Source organism: Coturnix japonica, chromosome 1 (genome assembly GCF_001577835.2).
Source record: "Coturnix japonica isolate 7356 chromosome 1, Coturnix japonica 2.1, whole genome shotgun sequence".
Classification (NCBI taxonomy): Eukaryota; Metazoa; Chordata; class Aves; order Galliformes; family Phasianidae; genus Coturnix; species Coturnix japonica.
In genome coordinates this window covers 1,368,699-1,385,104 of record NC_029516.1, presented here as the reverse complement: position 1 = coordinate 1,385,104, position 16,406 = coordinate 1,368,699, and the positions used below count along the sequence as shown (strand labels likewise).

The following is a 16,406-nucleotide window of genomic DNA, read 5'->3' as shown; positions in this document are numbered from 1 at the left end:
AAACTCTGGGAGACTTCCATGCAGAGAACTCATTAGCCCCGCTGGCAGTGCTCCAGTCTCGATGGTAGCCCATCTAAACTCTGTCTGGACCTGCCCCCTTTTTTTTTATCATCTGTTCCCATGAAATCTCCATCTCCATCTTACATGGACCAGCTGCCCAGCTAGCTGTTAATTTGATTACATGTTGCCTTTGCCTCTTGGAAAGCTTGGAGCTCAGGCAAGTATCTTTCCTGCAAACCTACTGCACACTAATCCAAGCATCTCAGCTGCCTTCACACCTCCCATCAACCCACCACTCTTCTAATGTTAACCTGCCTGTGCATTATGAGAAATAAAGAGGTATTTGGGGTGAGGTATTGCATGTACATGCATGTAAACTGGTTTAAGCCCAGCCGCAGCTAATGTTATTTTCCTATTATCCTATTTCACTGCAGCATTTTACACCCAGAAAGCTCACAAGAAGCTTGTGCAATATAAAGGTCCATGTAAGTGGTGTTCCAGGTTTGCAGAGAGAAGATACATGCTGAGTGTCTGTTGTTTGTGTGTTGGTTGATGGTTCTTCTGTTTCTGTTGAATGGGGAAGGCAGTGGGAAGCCAGGGAACAGTGACTTGCCTAATGGGGTCAGCCCTCCCATGTTGTTTGTAGCCCAGGGTGTGAATAGAGTAGAGTAGAGTAGAGTAGAGTAGAGTAGAGTAGAGTAGAGTAGAGTAGAGTAGAGTAGAGTAGAGTAGGGTAGAGTAGACTAGGGTAGAGTTGAGATGAGTGAAGTAGAGTAATGGGATGGGGTGGGATGGAATGGGATGGGATGGGATTGAGATGCGGGATGGATGGTATGGATGGGATCGGATGGGATGGGGATGGGATGGGGATGGGATGCGGAATGATAGATAGGAGATAGGATAGGATAGGATAGGATAGGATAGGATAGGATAGGATAGGATAGGATAGGATAGGATAGTTCAGTTGGAAAGGACCTAAAAGATCATCAAGTCCAACTGTCTGACTACCTCAAGGCTAACCAAAAGTTAAAGCATATTATTAAGGGCATAGCCCAAATACCTCTCGAACACTGGCAGGCATGGCACATCACCCACCTCTCTAGGAAGCCTGCTCTCATTCAACAGCTCCTGCTTGACTTTGAAGCTCTGGCATCAAAAGAAGCGTAGCCTGCAGGGAAAAGGAGGTGATCCTGCCTCTCTACTCTGTGCTGGTGAGGTCTCACCTGGCATAATGCATCCAGATATGGAAACTTCAGTACAGGAGAGACATGGACCTGCTGGAGCACATCTAGCACATCCATGACCTTTCAAGGTCCCTTCCAACTCATTTGATTCTATGATCCTATGGTTCTAAAAGCCTCCCTGTACAGGAGGAGGGGAGGCTTTTAGAACCTGTATCCTGACAGGACTCAGCCTTTCCCTTCAGGATTTGCCATCTTTCCACAAGCTTTTCCATCCTGTTCCTTTGCTGCCCTCCTCTGAACACAGCCCTATGTGGAGAGCATCCATTGCAGGGCAGCTACTGTGCCCAGAGGGCTCTGGGAGGAGGCACAGGGAGCTTAGTGAATAAAAAAAAAAAGAGTAAATCTCATTAAGGTTTTTAACATTTAATGGCCGGCGAGATAATGAAGGAAGGCAATCTGGGGTAGCTTTATTGCAGTTATCATAATGTTTCCCTGAAGCGCAGAGATAAAACTCAGCGGATGGTGTCCATAAGGAGGTTTTTATGTCCTTTTTTATTTTGTTGGAGACCCATTGCAATCAGCACAAACCCGTTGGCTCCCATATTAAACTGGTTTAGCTTGTATTGGGGCAACACACAAAGGAGTTGGAATAGCGAGGAATGGGCTGTGTGAGGAGGCTGAGCAGAGCGCCTACAACTCCCAACATGCTTTGCGGCACGTCTGTCCCCCCACGGAGAACTACAAGTCCCAGCGTGCACCGCTCCAATCGCCGCTTTCTGATTGGCTGTCTGTCGAGTTTCCCGGATGGGAAGGGAGTGATTTGTCCCGTCTCTATGACAACAAGAGAGTAAACAAGATGGCGGCGGCCTGAGAAACCCGTGATTTCCCAGTCTCCATGACAACGAGAGGGTAAACAAGATGGCGGCGGCCTGAGCGGAGGGCTGAGTTTGGATGTGGAACGCTGATAACGCAGCTGTATCTGCCTCTCTGCTCACATTTCATGGCGGGGATCGAGGAGAAGGAAGGAGAGGAGCTGTCTGTTCCATCTCCTGACCCCCAGCACGACTTGTCCCAGGGGCTTTCCGAGGGGCCCAGCTTGAAGCACAGCCCCCCTTACCAAGAGGATGAAGTGGAGGAGAGCGATGATGAGAGCGATGATGAGCCCGAGGAGTTGCAGCCCAAAGAGGTTGAGCTCAGAGCTTTGCCCAGCTCTTTGGGAAGGGGTTGTGCCTATAGGGACAGTGTCTTTTCCCTCCTTATCTCTCAGGGTAGCTGTGAGTGTGTAGGGGGGGGTAATTGGGGAGGTGATGGGGGCAAAACGATGTGATTTTCCATTTCCACAACAAGAGAAAAGGATGTTTTGGTGCTTCCCTTTTTTTTGTTAGTGTCCCTTTCATCCCTGCTTTATCCGGGAGAGTTTTGTATTGCCTCCTTCTATGAAGACAAACTAAAATATGGATTAATTAGTTAACCCAATGAATATGAATTAGCAAATTAAGCCCCTTTCTTGCATATACTCCCAGCCCTCAGGTTAAATAAGCTCCTGGACCAAGCTTCTTGGCTGGGCTTTCACATCCACTGCTACAGCAGTCATGAAAATATCTCTGCAGTCAACACTGCTATACCATATAGGTGTAATAATTTAAATGATTGCCCCTGGAAACATTATTTATTCTCGTCTATAGATAAGGGATCATTATGTGACTTCTCCCATCTCATAGGAATTTCACAAGCCATTGGCTTATTTTCTCATTAAATCTACACAGAAGTTCATTAGTGCCATCTGTCAAGTAGCCTCTTTGGCAAAGAGTGTTCTCCGAAGAGCAGCAGTAGCTGCTCATGCTGAACAAATGTAAGGGGCCTCCAATAATGCATGTATTGGGGTACAACACGGGGGTTATGTTAGTGCTGATTCGCTGAGATGTTAACATCCATAATCATTGTGAGTTTCATGGCTCAACACCTCTGCTTAATGCTGAGCCTGTAAATCAGAAGGTTAAAAAAAAAAAATCTCAACAGAAAAAAAAAAAAAAAGTATTGGAAAGATTGACTGTGAACATTTTTCAGTGCCTGGACTTAGTATGTAACGTGTTTCTATTTATCAGTTTTGAAGGCTCTATTCATCACTCTTCCTAATGTGTACTGCCTTAACAAGGTGATGGAGCGCTTAAAGCAGCATTTGATTGAGGTCTTATATTAAACTGTTCCCAGTTACTGCTCTTAGATTCTATAGATTTGAATTTTGTTTCATAAATCTCCCCTAAACCCATTCCTCTACCTTTCCCTCCTTTCTGGTGTTTTATAGGAGGGTCTGGAAGGAGTGTTGGATGAAGACACTGTGGCTGAGGGTCTCCACAAGCTGGGGCGCTCAGCGCCTGGTATTGAATACGTTTATCTTAATCTGTCACTTTCAGTAAGTATAAGTGAAGAGTATCATTGTAAAGTGCTTTTCCACTTAAAGGTTTCTTCTTTATAACAGAAAATAGTTGGCCTGGTAAAATAATTTTAAGAAATAAAATTTTCTCGACCCATCAATTTCCCGTACATGAGACACATCATAAAACACAACACAGCTACTGCTCACAATAGCCACATCAATACTGTTCTTTTCCCTTAGTTGCAACAGTAGTAATGTTTTTCTGTGCTCCATGTTCAGGCGTGGAAATGTATCTTCATTCTTTTATCAGCTAGAGATAAAAACAGAAGAACATACTAAACATCTAAGAAAGCTACATTCAGTGTCTTCTGGACAGATGATTGCCTTAAATATTTCTTGCTGTAGGCACCTCTTTATGGAGCCTTGCTTTTTTGGCACTTTTCCTAGCTGCAGTTGTGTCATGGTTGTGTTCTAAAGTATTCTTATGATATCATGTCCATTTGTGGCTGGTCTACTGGTCTAATATGGTCTGCTTTCTGCCATTCTGTTCAGAGAGATCCAGCTGGAGGGACCTTGGAGGATGTCTTCAATGTCTTCTGATACTTCATATCTCTTGAGAGAGAAAGGTGAGGCTATACAGTTAGTTATTAAAGTCTCTTCGCTTTATTTTTCCAGGGTCGTGAGTTGAGCGACATTAACATTCTCTCCAGATACATTCACCTACAGAAGCTGGATCTTTCATCTAATAAAATTAATGGTATGTAATAAATACACTAGTAAATTCTTGGGTTGTGAAATCATTTAAGATAAGAAATGCAGCGTACCATGTAGGCTTAATATCACAAACCTTGGTCTACATTTTAATGGCATAACTATGCTGGCTCTACAGACTGAGGCAATGGCTCAGTCTTCTCATGGATGATGTATGGACTGCTCAGACAGCTGCACCAGCATATGCTTATCAGTGGGAACATGGAGATTATTGTCCAGTTTATTATCCACAACTAAAATGCAAGCAAGCATGTCAGTACAAGATTAAGGTTGAGACTTTGCACATACAAATGTCACAGTGTGTAAAATTATGGCTGGTACAATTTTGCAAGCCTTGGGCTTCCTCAAGGTTTTCCATCGCTGACCAAAGAACAAATAGTACACTAGATTTAGAGAGATAACTAATGGAGACTGAAGTAAACCCTGTTGTCTTCTGCTCCTTTCCTCTGCCCTATACCCCCAACTCATTTTTTAATTTAACTTGAAAACAAATGAGCTGTAATAGCATCCCATTACAGTATTGCTTTCAATTTCATTTCAGTTGAGGTGCTGAGTCGTATCATAGCAGCACTTTGGTAAGGCAGCACTTGTCTGTTTTACAGACAAACTGTTAGTAAAAGCCTAGGTCAGAGCTGAGCATGGACTTCTTTGTAGCACTCATTCTTTAGTTGTCAGTAAAGACTCAAATACTTTTCTCCAATAATTAATAAGTTAGGACAGTAGAAGTCTCTCTATTACTTTAAAGGGAATTAGAATACAAAACTACATTCTGGCTTACAGACAAATACATTTCCTAATGGAGATTTTATGTGGAATTCAAATATTTGTTCTTTGATGTTTAGTAATGATCTTTTTTTTCTAGTACAAGGTGTTAATATATTTTATTTCTGCATTTCAAACACTGCTTTCTGAATGTGTAATCACAAGCTGATTTTCAGTTGCCATTGAACATAATTATCACATTCTGACATGATGACATCTGCATTTACCTGTGCATTCATGTAAAGCATTTGTGCATTTGTTTTGTTATTAGATCTTTCTTGTGTCAGTCAGATGCCTTATTTACTAGAACTGAATGCTTCCAACAATGAATTGACTACATATTTTGATTTTAAGCCACCAAAAAATCTCAGGGTAAGTTGCAAAAAGGTGCATTTTATATATGTGTTTTTGTGGGTTTTTTTTAATAAACTTTCAACATTGTATTTAAATGTGTGCAAAAGCCAACTTTTGAGCTTTCCTTGTTCTTCTCTGGTTGGCATTTGACATTTTAGTATATTTTCCAAACGTCTGGGTGTTTTACATTGTATGTTTCAGTCTTTTGTTTTCTTACACTTTCTGAACCTCAGCATTCCGTGGGAAGGTATATTTTTAATACATATGCATACTTGCAGGACCATCAATGATAACTTTGTTTGAAAAAAGTCATTTTGAATTCCTTCTTGTAAAAATGAGCCTTCCTACTTAGGTCCCAGTATTAACATTGATGTTCTTCTAACTTCTGTATCATTGATCACAAGCTTAATATAACAGCCATTTAATTTCACAAGACATCTACAAGTGGTGAAAAAAAAGAAAACTAATTTTGTCTTTCTTTCTCTTTAGGAAGTAGATTTTTCACACAATCAAATACCTAAAATGCAAGATTTGTCAGCATATCGATCACTAACTACACTCTTGTTGGACTGTATCCTTTATGGAGATTTGAGTGGAAAAAATGTTGCTTGTTTGCTTTATGAACAACATTTTTCCAAGTAGTTCTTTGTATTTTTTCCTTCATGTCATGCTTTTCTTTAGAAGGAAGCTGATTGTTATGCTGATCTTAATTTAATGAGTTTAATTTAATGAGTTAAAGGTGTTTGTATATGTATGTTAATCTTAGTCTTAGCTACTGAAGACCTATGGAGGTTCTATGGAGAGCAAGGCTGTTTAGTGCTAATGAAAAGAATATTTAAGTGAGAGGAAATCTCCTGAAGTATACTACTGTATACACACAGAGAGGCAGAGTATTCTGCTACACAGAACCACAGAGTCACACAATGGCTTGGGTTGGAAGGGACCTAACGGATCATGAAGCTCCAACCCCCCACCACAGGCAGGGCCACCAACCTCCACATTTAATGCCAGACCAGGCTGCCCAGGGCCCCATCCAACCTGGCCTTGAACAACTCCAGGGACAAGGCGTACATACATACTACACTGTCACTGGTTCCTATTTTGCAAGACTAAAAACACCATTGTGGCAGAAATCACATAAGTATGGATCTGCAGATAGAATTTCTCAATTGCTTACTTTTCTAAGGTTGTCCATAATGCTCTTAGTCTCTGTATAGATTATAAATGCTTCTCTGAAAACTCTTCTGGAGCTTCACAGTGATGCTTAACCTCATGTACAATTGCTTCCTGAAGCCTTGTGACCCTTTCCTCTTTGCTTCATAAGTTGTATCTTGATGTTCTGCTCTCTGAAAAGGAGAAGTCAGCAGGCTGTTGCAGGCTTTTTTTCCTCTCTGTCTCTTGTCCTTGAAGTAGCCCATTACCTAACACTATTAGTACAATGTCTTTTTAATATAGGAACAGATAAAGCATTTGCAGGGTTTCCAGGTTACCTTATTCACACATTTTACAAGGTGTGCAGGTGACAAAATTCATGTCAGAAAATGGCATTGAGATGCTATTCCTTTGCAATTCTAATTTTCCATCACAGTGCAATATATATATATATTTATACATATATATGTGTGTGCGTGTGACAAAAATGAAAAGGGAAAAAGAACAGATATTTATATTATGGATTTGAATCAGTATTTCATCATTTGGTTGGAATGCTACAGCATGCTGTCTTCAGTTTCTTAATTTGCACTGATGCCAATGTAATAGAGATAAAAGCTGTTTCAGTGTTCACGATCATAATGGGACTCTCAGAAATAGAGGCAAATGAGGACAGAATTTAGAAGAGTAAAGTGACACTGTTCCTAACCCATGTCAAGCATTCCTCACGGAAGACATGGCAGACAAAACAAGCTGTTCTTTGTAATCATAAATGAAAAAAGTAATAACAATAATAAATATCATGCAGTCGTGGAAATGTTTGGCATGCATTTCCTTCTTGACAGCAACTAAGCATTCCTTACCATATTTAAATGAATTCTAATGCAGATGGTAAGGTCATTGTAACTTTCTTTCTGACAGGTGCACATAGAAGCACACCTGACAGGAGTATAAATGAGTTTTCAAGGAGGAAGCTGCCCAAACCAGAGAGGAGACAGCTTGGGTGATAATAGCTGACAAGGCATTCTAGTGGGCTGTTAGAAAACTGATTATATTAGTTCTTAGTGCTGAGCAATTTGCTGCCTCATATTGATGCTTATGGCTTAAACCTGTTCGTCTCAAATCAGGCTGGTGCTTGTGTTTACTGGCAGTGAATGATTTGTTGATCTCCTTCATATCGACCTTAATTCTTAGCTCACTAAAGCTTTTCCTCCTCAGTTGAAAGAGGAGCAGTCCCTTGCTGTATTTGCATCAATGAATATCTGTCAGCTATCAGTGCCGGCACACGGTGCTGGTTTCTTGCCTAAGTGTAGGAGACAGCCAAGTGAGGTCCTTTGAAAAGAAAAATCTCTGCTTACCAGCTCATTTCTCCTCCTCTCCTTTCCTATCTCAGCCTGTGAGTGCTGAACTTAGAGGTAGAATATAATTAAGTCCTCATATAAGATGGCAGCTAAGGGAAAAAAAAACAACAGTGTAAGGTTATGGTTATTAAAGAGGATTATGTTGGCACTGTCTAAGCTTACATTTCAGTTAGATTTACGATATCATTTGGATTTAGAAGAAAAAAAATCCAGATAACTTGTCCACTGCTTGATAAGAGTGAGAACTCATCTGTTTTAGCAGGCAGAGTTCGTTATCTTGAGTCAATTAAAAAATGTTTTCTTCTGAGGTTGCCTAAAGGCATTTCTCTGTGTCCTGCTTGTTCTGGCTATTTTGCTTGGTTATGTCACTTGTTTTTCACATCAATAGTTCCACACTGACACTTATCCACAAAAAAGAAGGGGAGGGTAAATTCAGTCCAGTCCAGCTCCCTATACCATGAACGTCAACCCCAGTGAGTAATGTGGCCACCAACTACTGGCCACCAAGTATTGCTATGATTTTTTGCATCGAGTTATTTTCCTTGAATTACAAATCCTTTATGAAGTCAATAACATAGAGGAGATAAGAGGACTGGAGAAGTGTTATAGTCTGACTCATCTAAGTTTGTCACACAACAGACTGACTGCAATCAGTGGCCTTGCGAATTTACCTATCAGAATACTCAATCTGGTAAGAAAGTATTTCTTTTTGTTGTGCCGTCAATCTTTATCAATATATTAAGACCTTAATAAAAGTGAAGGCAGCCTGTTCCAATACTTGCAGGGTCGCTAACCACCAGTCCAGGCTGCTCAGAACCACATCCAGCCTGGCTTTGAATGCCTCCAGGGATGGGGCACCCACAACCTCCTTGGGCAACCTGCTCCAGGTTACGATTGCAATACAACATAGAGCATATTTTAGATTTTTAGTGGGATTTATCTCATCTGGTTTCAGATTTCTGCAGTGTAGACTATTGCATTAGAGCTCATTCTCTGCTGTCTCAGAAATCAGTGGAGATAAATGGACGCCTAAGCTACTGCATTAACCTCATCCTCAGTGGATGACGTCTCCCTTAATGCAAGGTGCATCAGTCCTTGGAAGCATCTCTTGCTATGTGTTGGTTATAAAGACTGCTGAGGATTAACTAACCCATTGTAGACCTTTATCAGTCAATGCCTACACTTCTTTGAGTGCATCTGGCCCCTTTTCTAGTCTTGGAAAGGTATTTATCTCAGTATTCCTCTGTTCCACATTAGTAAAATGTTAACACCAAGCATTTCTATCAGTATAGAGGTTGCAAAGTACAAGCAAAAACTACTTTTAATGCAATTGCCATAAAAATACAAGTCTAGATCTTAATAGGTTTTACTTTCTAGTTGTACTTTAAAATAGTAATTTAAATCTGGGTATGAAGAAGCTATACATAGAAATATGTTCATATCTGCTACATTAGTGTTAAGCACCTACATAAATATTTTAGGTAAAGCGAATGAATCCTTTATTCAAGTATGAAATTCTTTTTCAATCCTTTTACAGTTTTAAAGATTTTTTTTTATGTGGTGCTGTAGTAATTGATGTAGAAGAAAAGTAAGGTCTGTGCCCATCACTGCCTGATTGTCCCTCATACTTTTTGCTGCTTTGGTACAGGCCTTCACATTCCCAAGTGGGCAGTTGTATATTCTGAATAATATATTCAAAAATCATTCAGCAGTGTATTTTTAATGGATTTCTATTTCTTTCTATTGCCTTCAGTGGCAATAATACTGTTTTTTCACCTTATTTTTAGTGGATAAGATTGGCAAAACCTTGTCTAGAAGTTTTGGAATAAACTATAAGAATACGAAAATCTGATCTGACGGGAAAATCTTTTCTCTAAATAACTCTTTTCTCTACTAACTTGCTTAGCCTTCATGTACCTTGATTTCCTCATCTGTTAAAAGGCCTAATAATAATTCTGTTAGTAATGGTTATCTGCTCTGTAAAATGCTTTGGAGATTGTGTTAACAGCTAAGGCCTATTAATATGAACACGTTCTTCAGTTTGGGTTCTTACATGCTGATACGATTATTTATCCAACTGCTTGTCTTTTTTAATTAGCAAAGTAGATAGTCATGTGAAAATTATGTAAATAGACAGATTTTAGCATAGCATTTTCTTTTACTAATTAGAATGAGATGCAGTTCCTCTTTTTCCGTGGGCAGTTATCCCCCTCTCTTCTCATTGATTCAGATTCTCTTTCTTTTTTCCCTAGAGCTTTCAGGTTGAAAGAGTAGTAAAGGTCTGAAGTTTGGAAGAAAGACTTCAGAAACTAAATACTGCCTAACTATTGCAAAAAAAGCCTCTGTTCTGCTTAAGCTTGCAAAAAATAACAAGTGCAACTCTAATGAACTGGACTCTTAGGAATTTTATGCTTATCAAGAAAGGACCTCTACACAAATGTCTTTTGTTCACAGAATTTTGTGTGTAGCTCTTGCATAGCATTTTGCAACTAGAACTCTGAGCTCTATCTTATTAAGGAGGTCTAACAACGTACAGGAAGAGAGAGCCTCCATGCTATTAATAACCTAATTAAAGATTTAAAAGTCAGAAAAAATGTCAAGGACAGACAACTGGATTAACATTAGAGTCAGCTGGCTTATTTATTTCAACAGTTCCTAAATATTTATAAATAGAGTATGAAGCTTCTAAGATTTCAGTACAAGGTGATGCTGATGGGAAAATAAAACTTGCAAGGTTATATGGAGAGAATCATATTGAGAGGCCATCTGGGTACATGTAGCCACTGAGACAAAGATGAGAGGAGAATCGTGCATGTTGTATCTGTTTAGAGTTAATAGCAGGAATAAGTATAGGATTTGTGAGGCCCTGAGAAGTGAAGCCATCTGGTGTCCCATGATTAATATAGTCATTCTATCTTGTATCTTGTTTGGAAGCAATATAAAACAATGGTAATTGCTTGAGTTCTCAAAAGCTTGGGTCATTTCCTGTCCAGGTGAACTTACAGGAGAAGTAGTTTAGGGATTTTTGGGAACATTTCTGTGCATGCTGTCACTGGCAGCAAATAGTTTGTCTTCATTTTGTACATATTAATGAACTTTTGTATCCTAAAGATATTTTATAGATTGCCTGTAGCACAAAGAAGATGGTACTGTTTTGTTCTACCTCAATATTTTCATTATTTATTCTCTAATCATAAAGGTAAACATACATTATAATTTAGAGGGAAATTTTATGTATGTATATGTGTTCTATATTTGTATGTATATATTTTCTAAATTTTGAGTTTGTTAATGGCAAGAGTATTCTCTAGGCAGTATTATCTCGAAAAGAATGCTAGAGCTCCTTTTAGACTGTTATTGTCTCTTGCTGTTATTCAAGGTGAGCAGAAGATAAGTTAATAGGAAGGTAGCTGGGTTTTTTTTTCCTTGAGGAGTATGGAAAGCTGCAATGTGTCATCTCATGATGAAGCCAATGCATAAAAGGACTGTTTGTAATGGGATTCTCAATGCTAAAGTGGACGCTGTTCTTACTCAGAAATGTTGTTTCCCATCTGTAAAACTTTTATCAGACTTTATATGTTTTCTTGTATTCTTAGAGCTCTAACCTGATTGAGAAGATAACCGGGTTGGATAGCTTGAAAACTCTATGGAAGCTGGACCTTTCTAGCAATAAAATAACTAGTCTAGAAGGCTTGGAGGGACATGATCTACTAGAGGTGATCAATCTAGAGGACAACAAGGTAACATATTTAATATTGATCTCAACTTTTTCTGAGAATGCATCCTTTTTTGTTTCTCCTCAAATCCAATCCCTTGAAACATGAAACAATGAATCTTACAATACTGCAAGAAAGAAATATTAGAAAAGAGGCCAAATCCTTTGGTGTTTTGCTCCAGTATTGTTTCACATGTTGATTAGCAGTATATTCCTAAGGCTTTATTTGACATCTCTAGGTTTATCGTTATGGAAGGATCACTTCTATCTTATTTAGTGCTCATGTACATAAAGAACTAACAGAATTCCCTTGAGTAGATATGATAGAGGTGAGCATTGGTGGTTTTCTTTCAGCTCGATTATTCCTGAGGATCTTTACTTACATCACAGCGTTTCTACTGTCGGGAGGGTTTGCTAATATCTCTCAGCCCAATTTTATGACCACAGATTCTTCTGAGCTCTCAAGTGGAAAGTTTCTGTAAGGCAGAACTGCATGTACTCTGTTATAAATTGTGTTTTGTTCTGCAGCAGGGTTTTCACAGGGAGTACAATGATACAATCCAACTCATTTGTATTTGAATTTTGAAACCCGAGCTACGTATTCCTAATCTTTTTGATATTGAGTTCTCAGAGTCTCTAACTGAAAAGACTGTCAATTCATGAATCATTTTGACATCAAAGATAGATCTGTGTGTGAAAAAAAAAATAAAGAAGAAAATGAGAAATAACAAAATAAACTAGGAACTGAACATTTCCTGTAATTTTTCCCCACACAAGAAACATTTATAAGAGGAGTACAATCCTCTATGAATTCTTTTTCTCACAGTGTGTTCAAGTTGACATTTCAAGGTACATCAGTGTGTGAAATTACACAAGACAGGAAACTATCTAATGGTGTAGTTGTTATTAGTATTAATAACACTACTTCCACTGCTTCATATAGATTCCACTGTTCTTCATGGCACGTAGAAGCTATTAATTTTGCCTCATCAAAATCTACCTCTGTTAATGATGTTGTTGAAGCTGTTTAATGAGTCACCATTTTTGAACATTTCTTTCTGCAGAATAATTTAAAGAGAATATTGGCACAATTGCTATAGCCTCAAGTTTTATCTGTCTAAAAAGCTGCATTAAGGGTTCTCACTGGAACTCATTGTTCCAAGGTAAAGTTAGGTTGGTCTGCCCGCATCTGTGTTGGGAGTAGGATGTCAGCTGCTTGGTGTCTCTGGAGAGCTGGGTGGACATGATATTCTGCAGATCTGTGGGGCCAGTCAGCAGATGCAGAACAGAACATTCAGTGTTTTATTTCTGTTCAGCCTCCACAAGGTGGAACTGTCCCGCTGGAAGTATTCTACGTGCTGTCATTCAGGCCAATGAGGACAGTAGATTTATCTGTAGAATGTAGCTCTCTTGTATATCATAGAATTGTAGAATGGCCTGGGTTATAAAGGACCATAATGATCATCTAGTTCAACCCCCCTGCTTTGTGCAGGGTCACCAACCAGCAGACCAGGCTGCCCAGAGCCACATCCAGCCTAGCTTTGAATGCCTCCAGGGATGGGGCATCCACAACCTTCTTGGGCAACCAGTTCCAGTGTATCACCACCCTTTGTGTGAAAAACTTCCTCCTAGTCTCTAATCTAAACCTCCCCTGTCTTAGTTTAAAACCATTCCCCCTTGTTCTATCACTATTCACCCTTGCAAACAGTCATAACCCTCCTTTCTATACTCTCCTTTCAAATACTGGAAGGTCTCAATGAGGTCAACTGGGAGCCTTCTTTTCTCCAAGCTGAACAAGCCCAGTTCCCTCAACCTTTCTTCACAGGAGAGAGGCTCCAGCCCTCTGATCGTCTTAGTGTCCCTCCTCTGGACCAGTCCAAGAGCTCCACATATTTCCTGTGCTGGGGGCCCCATATATAACCTGTATATACTTAGGGATTTTCAATTATGGCCTGTTGGTTTTCAATGACTTATCTGGTAAATCCATTCAAATGACAACCTAGTCAAAATTGTTCTGCAGTGGGCTTGTTACCTCAGAAGGAATATTGAATATGGTGTGGTTGAGATTTATATTTTATATTTTTAGAAACCTCCCATAAGCTAACTAAAAACTGGGGATGGTTCAGTCTTCCAGTGTTTGAAGGAAAATTAGTATCTTTAGAATTCCATTTATCCCAGCATGCATTGGTTATGTCCTCTGAAACTGTCTTTTTCCGCTTAAAATGAAATTGTTAAGTGGATGATCTGGGCTAATTAATTTACAGATGGCTAAAATAAGTCAGTAGGAATTCCTTTTTACCCACTTTGTTTTAACTGATTGCCTTACAACTGTTCACTGGGTACCACTGGCTTGACTTCACTTTGGGCACAAAAGCTTTGGTCAGTCCCACTAACTTCTAAAGCTTAATGGATATGGCTGAGTGCAGCCAACCAAGGTTTTCTTTGTGGATAGATGAGATGTTAAGTGGGATGCATTACCCTCTGGACATAGAGGAAAGAATAAGTATGCTGATGCTTTTCAGTTAAGTGCTGCAAGTTAGATAAAGTGAACTTGAGCTCCAGTGAAAAGAAAATCTCCTTAGAAGGAATTATTTTCTCTAGTCATGAAGCACAAATATAACTGCAGAATTGCCTCACTTAAGCACATCAGCCACATAAAAGTTAAATGTGTTATGGCTTGACGTATGAAAGAATGGGGAAAATGCAGGTGGTTCAAAATTACCGTGCTATATTGCTTCTCCAGCTAACATCCAAGTTGTCTGCCTTTTGTGGCTGAAAATGCCTTATTGAATGCAGTTAACATGTATACCCAGTCTGTGAGTATAACCACTTATCTTGATTTCCAGATTTTAGGAACAGGAATTAAAAACTTCTTTTCTTTTTCCCATAGTTATCATTGACTCTGTTGCCACTAATTTATGTTCTGTTTTTGTTGCTAATTAGATCGCTGAGCTGAGTGAACTTGAATATATTCAAGATCTGCCAGTCCTCAGGACTTTATGTCTTTTAAAAAATCCTGTGCAGGTAAGAAGAAAGTAAAAATGAAGGCAAAAATATGAACCTAGAGATGCTGTTTTGTGTCACGTTAGATTCCATTTAGATTCCTCTTCTGTCTCTGGGAGTGACCAGGTCATCTCAGGGAATGAGGATAGGAAATGAAGTACTGATGAGTGGTTGTTCTGCTAGCATATTTACCCATCTTTCTTTGGGAACTTCCTTAGCCAAAGCTATATATGAATGATGTTTCACATCCACACAGTAAATCCATGAATTTGTTGAGAAATCCATGAATTCCATTTGTTAATACTTTTGTATTCATAATATACAATTATTTTTTTGGCGGGAGGGGTGGGGGTAGAAGATCCCACTTCTGTTTGCGTGAGAAAAGCTCAAAGGAACCTAATAGTATCCCTTTTCAAATAATGTGTCTCTGGAATCTCTATCATCTTTTCATCTTTAGGATTTACTCAGTTCTCTTTTATGGCTTCCTTAATATTCCTCAGCTAGTGAATTAAACATCTGGTTTGCCCAGGTTTTCAAGAATTATATAGATGTGGCACTGAGGGACATGGTTTAGTGGGCATGGTGGTAATATGTGGACAGTTGGACGAGGTGATCTGAGAGGTCTTTTTCAACCTTAATGATTTTGTGATTCACAAAATGTCAGATATACTGACTTTGACTCTGCGTTTGTAACTGGTCCTGTGTAAATCCAAGATGACTCTCTCCTGGCTTTTGTGACTTCTAGATTGTTTGAACTGGTGCTAAATTGACCTTGGTTGGCCTCCAGTTGCTCACCAGACCATTCCCATTCCCTAGCTTCTCCTCCACAGCAAGAGGGGGAGAAAATAAGATGAAAAGAATAAGATGAGTCAAGATAAGTACACAGAGATAACTCACCAATTATGATCACAGGCAAAACAGACTTGACTTGGGGAAGATTAATTTATTACCAATGAAAAGTAGAGTAGGATAATTAAGCAAACAAACAAAGAAACAAAAGACTGAAAACAGGTCCTCTCCATCTTCTTACACAGGTCAAATTTGCTTTGACTCTTCTTTTAGAATAGGCTGTCCCAGGCCCCCTCCATGTACTGAAAGCCTTTTTCTGTTTATATGATCTTCTCTTAAGCACAGTCTGATCCTGTTCCTTTAAATTACCATTTTAATAGATGACAACAGTCATCTTAAGACAGCGATTTGAGTTTTGGTTATTTATTTGATTTTTAATTCTTATTTTTTATTGTCCTAGACTTAAACTCATCATTGTAAATGCTTATATAATTCAAGTTCTCTTCTAAAGTTCCTACAGTCCTGCTTGGGTTGGAGATATTAGACATGGATGATTATGTCTAACATAGACACATCATAGATATCCAGAATAGATAATGCTTTTGGTTCTCCAGTAGTCTTTTTATATCACATTGTATTAAAACCAATAGATATATATTAAATATTAGGTTGATGAATCTAGGTACTTTCTCCTTCAGGAACAAACAGATTATTGGCTCTGTGCGATTTTCATGTTGCAACAACTAACAGAACTGGATCTCAAGAAGATTTCAGTGGAAGAAAAGGTATTTAAGTGTATCATTCTGATTTTTTTCTAAGTAAAGAATGCAAATACAAAAGAAGAAAAAAAAAAAAGCAGGCATAGCCACCAACCTCCACATTTAATACCAGACCAGGCTGCCAAGGGCCCCATCCAATCTGGCCTTGAACACCTCCAG

The 16,406-nt window shown here is 39.1% G+C and overlaps 1 protein-coding gene across 3 annotated transcripts in view; it reads left to right on the top strand.

Moving 5' to 3' along the window:
• Positions 1-2,003: 2,003 nt before the first annotated feature.
• The window catches only part of LRGUK (leucine rich repeats and guanylate kinase domain containing), a 44,712-nt gene continuing 30,309 nt past the window's right edge, over positions 2,004-16,406 (top strand). Inside the window, exons 1-9 of one of the 3 annotated variants that reach the window (XM_015860235.2) lie at positions 2,004-2,370; positions 3,490-3,597; positions 4,237-4,318; positions 5,366-5,466; positions 5,938-6,019; positions 8,528-8,652; positions 11,558-11,701; positions 14,620-14,700; positions 16,167-16,253. In XM_015860235.2, the coding sequence (XP_015715721.1) occupies positions 2,185-2,370; positions 3,490-3,597; positions 4,237-4,318; positions 5,366-5,466; positions 5,938-6,019; positions 8,528-8,652; positions 11,558-11,701; positions 14,620-14,700; positions 16,167-16,253 (996 nt within the window). In that variant the 5' untranslated portion in view covers positions 2,004-2,184. The remainder of the gene's footprint in view (positions 2,371-3,489; positions 3,598-4,236; positions 4,319-5,365; positions 5,467-5,937; positions 6,020-8,527; positions 8,653-11,557; positions 11,702-14,619; positions 14,701-16,166; positions 16,254-16,406) is intronic. The other 2 variants (XM_032448801.1, XM_015860300.2) reach the window with 2 other exon arrangements.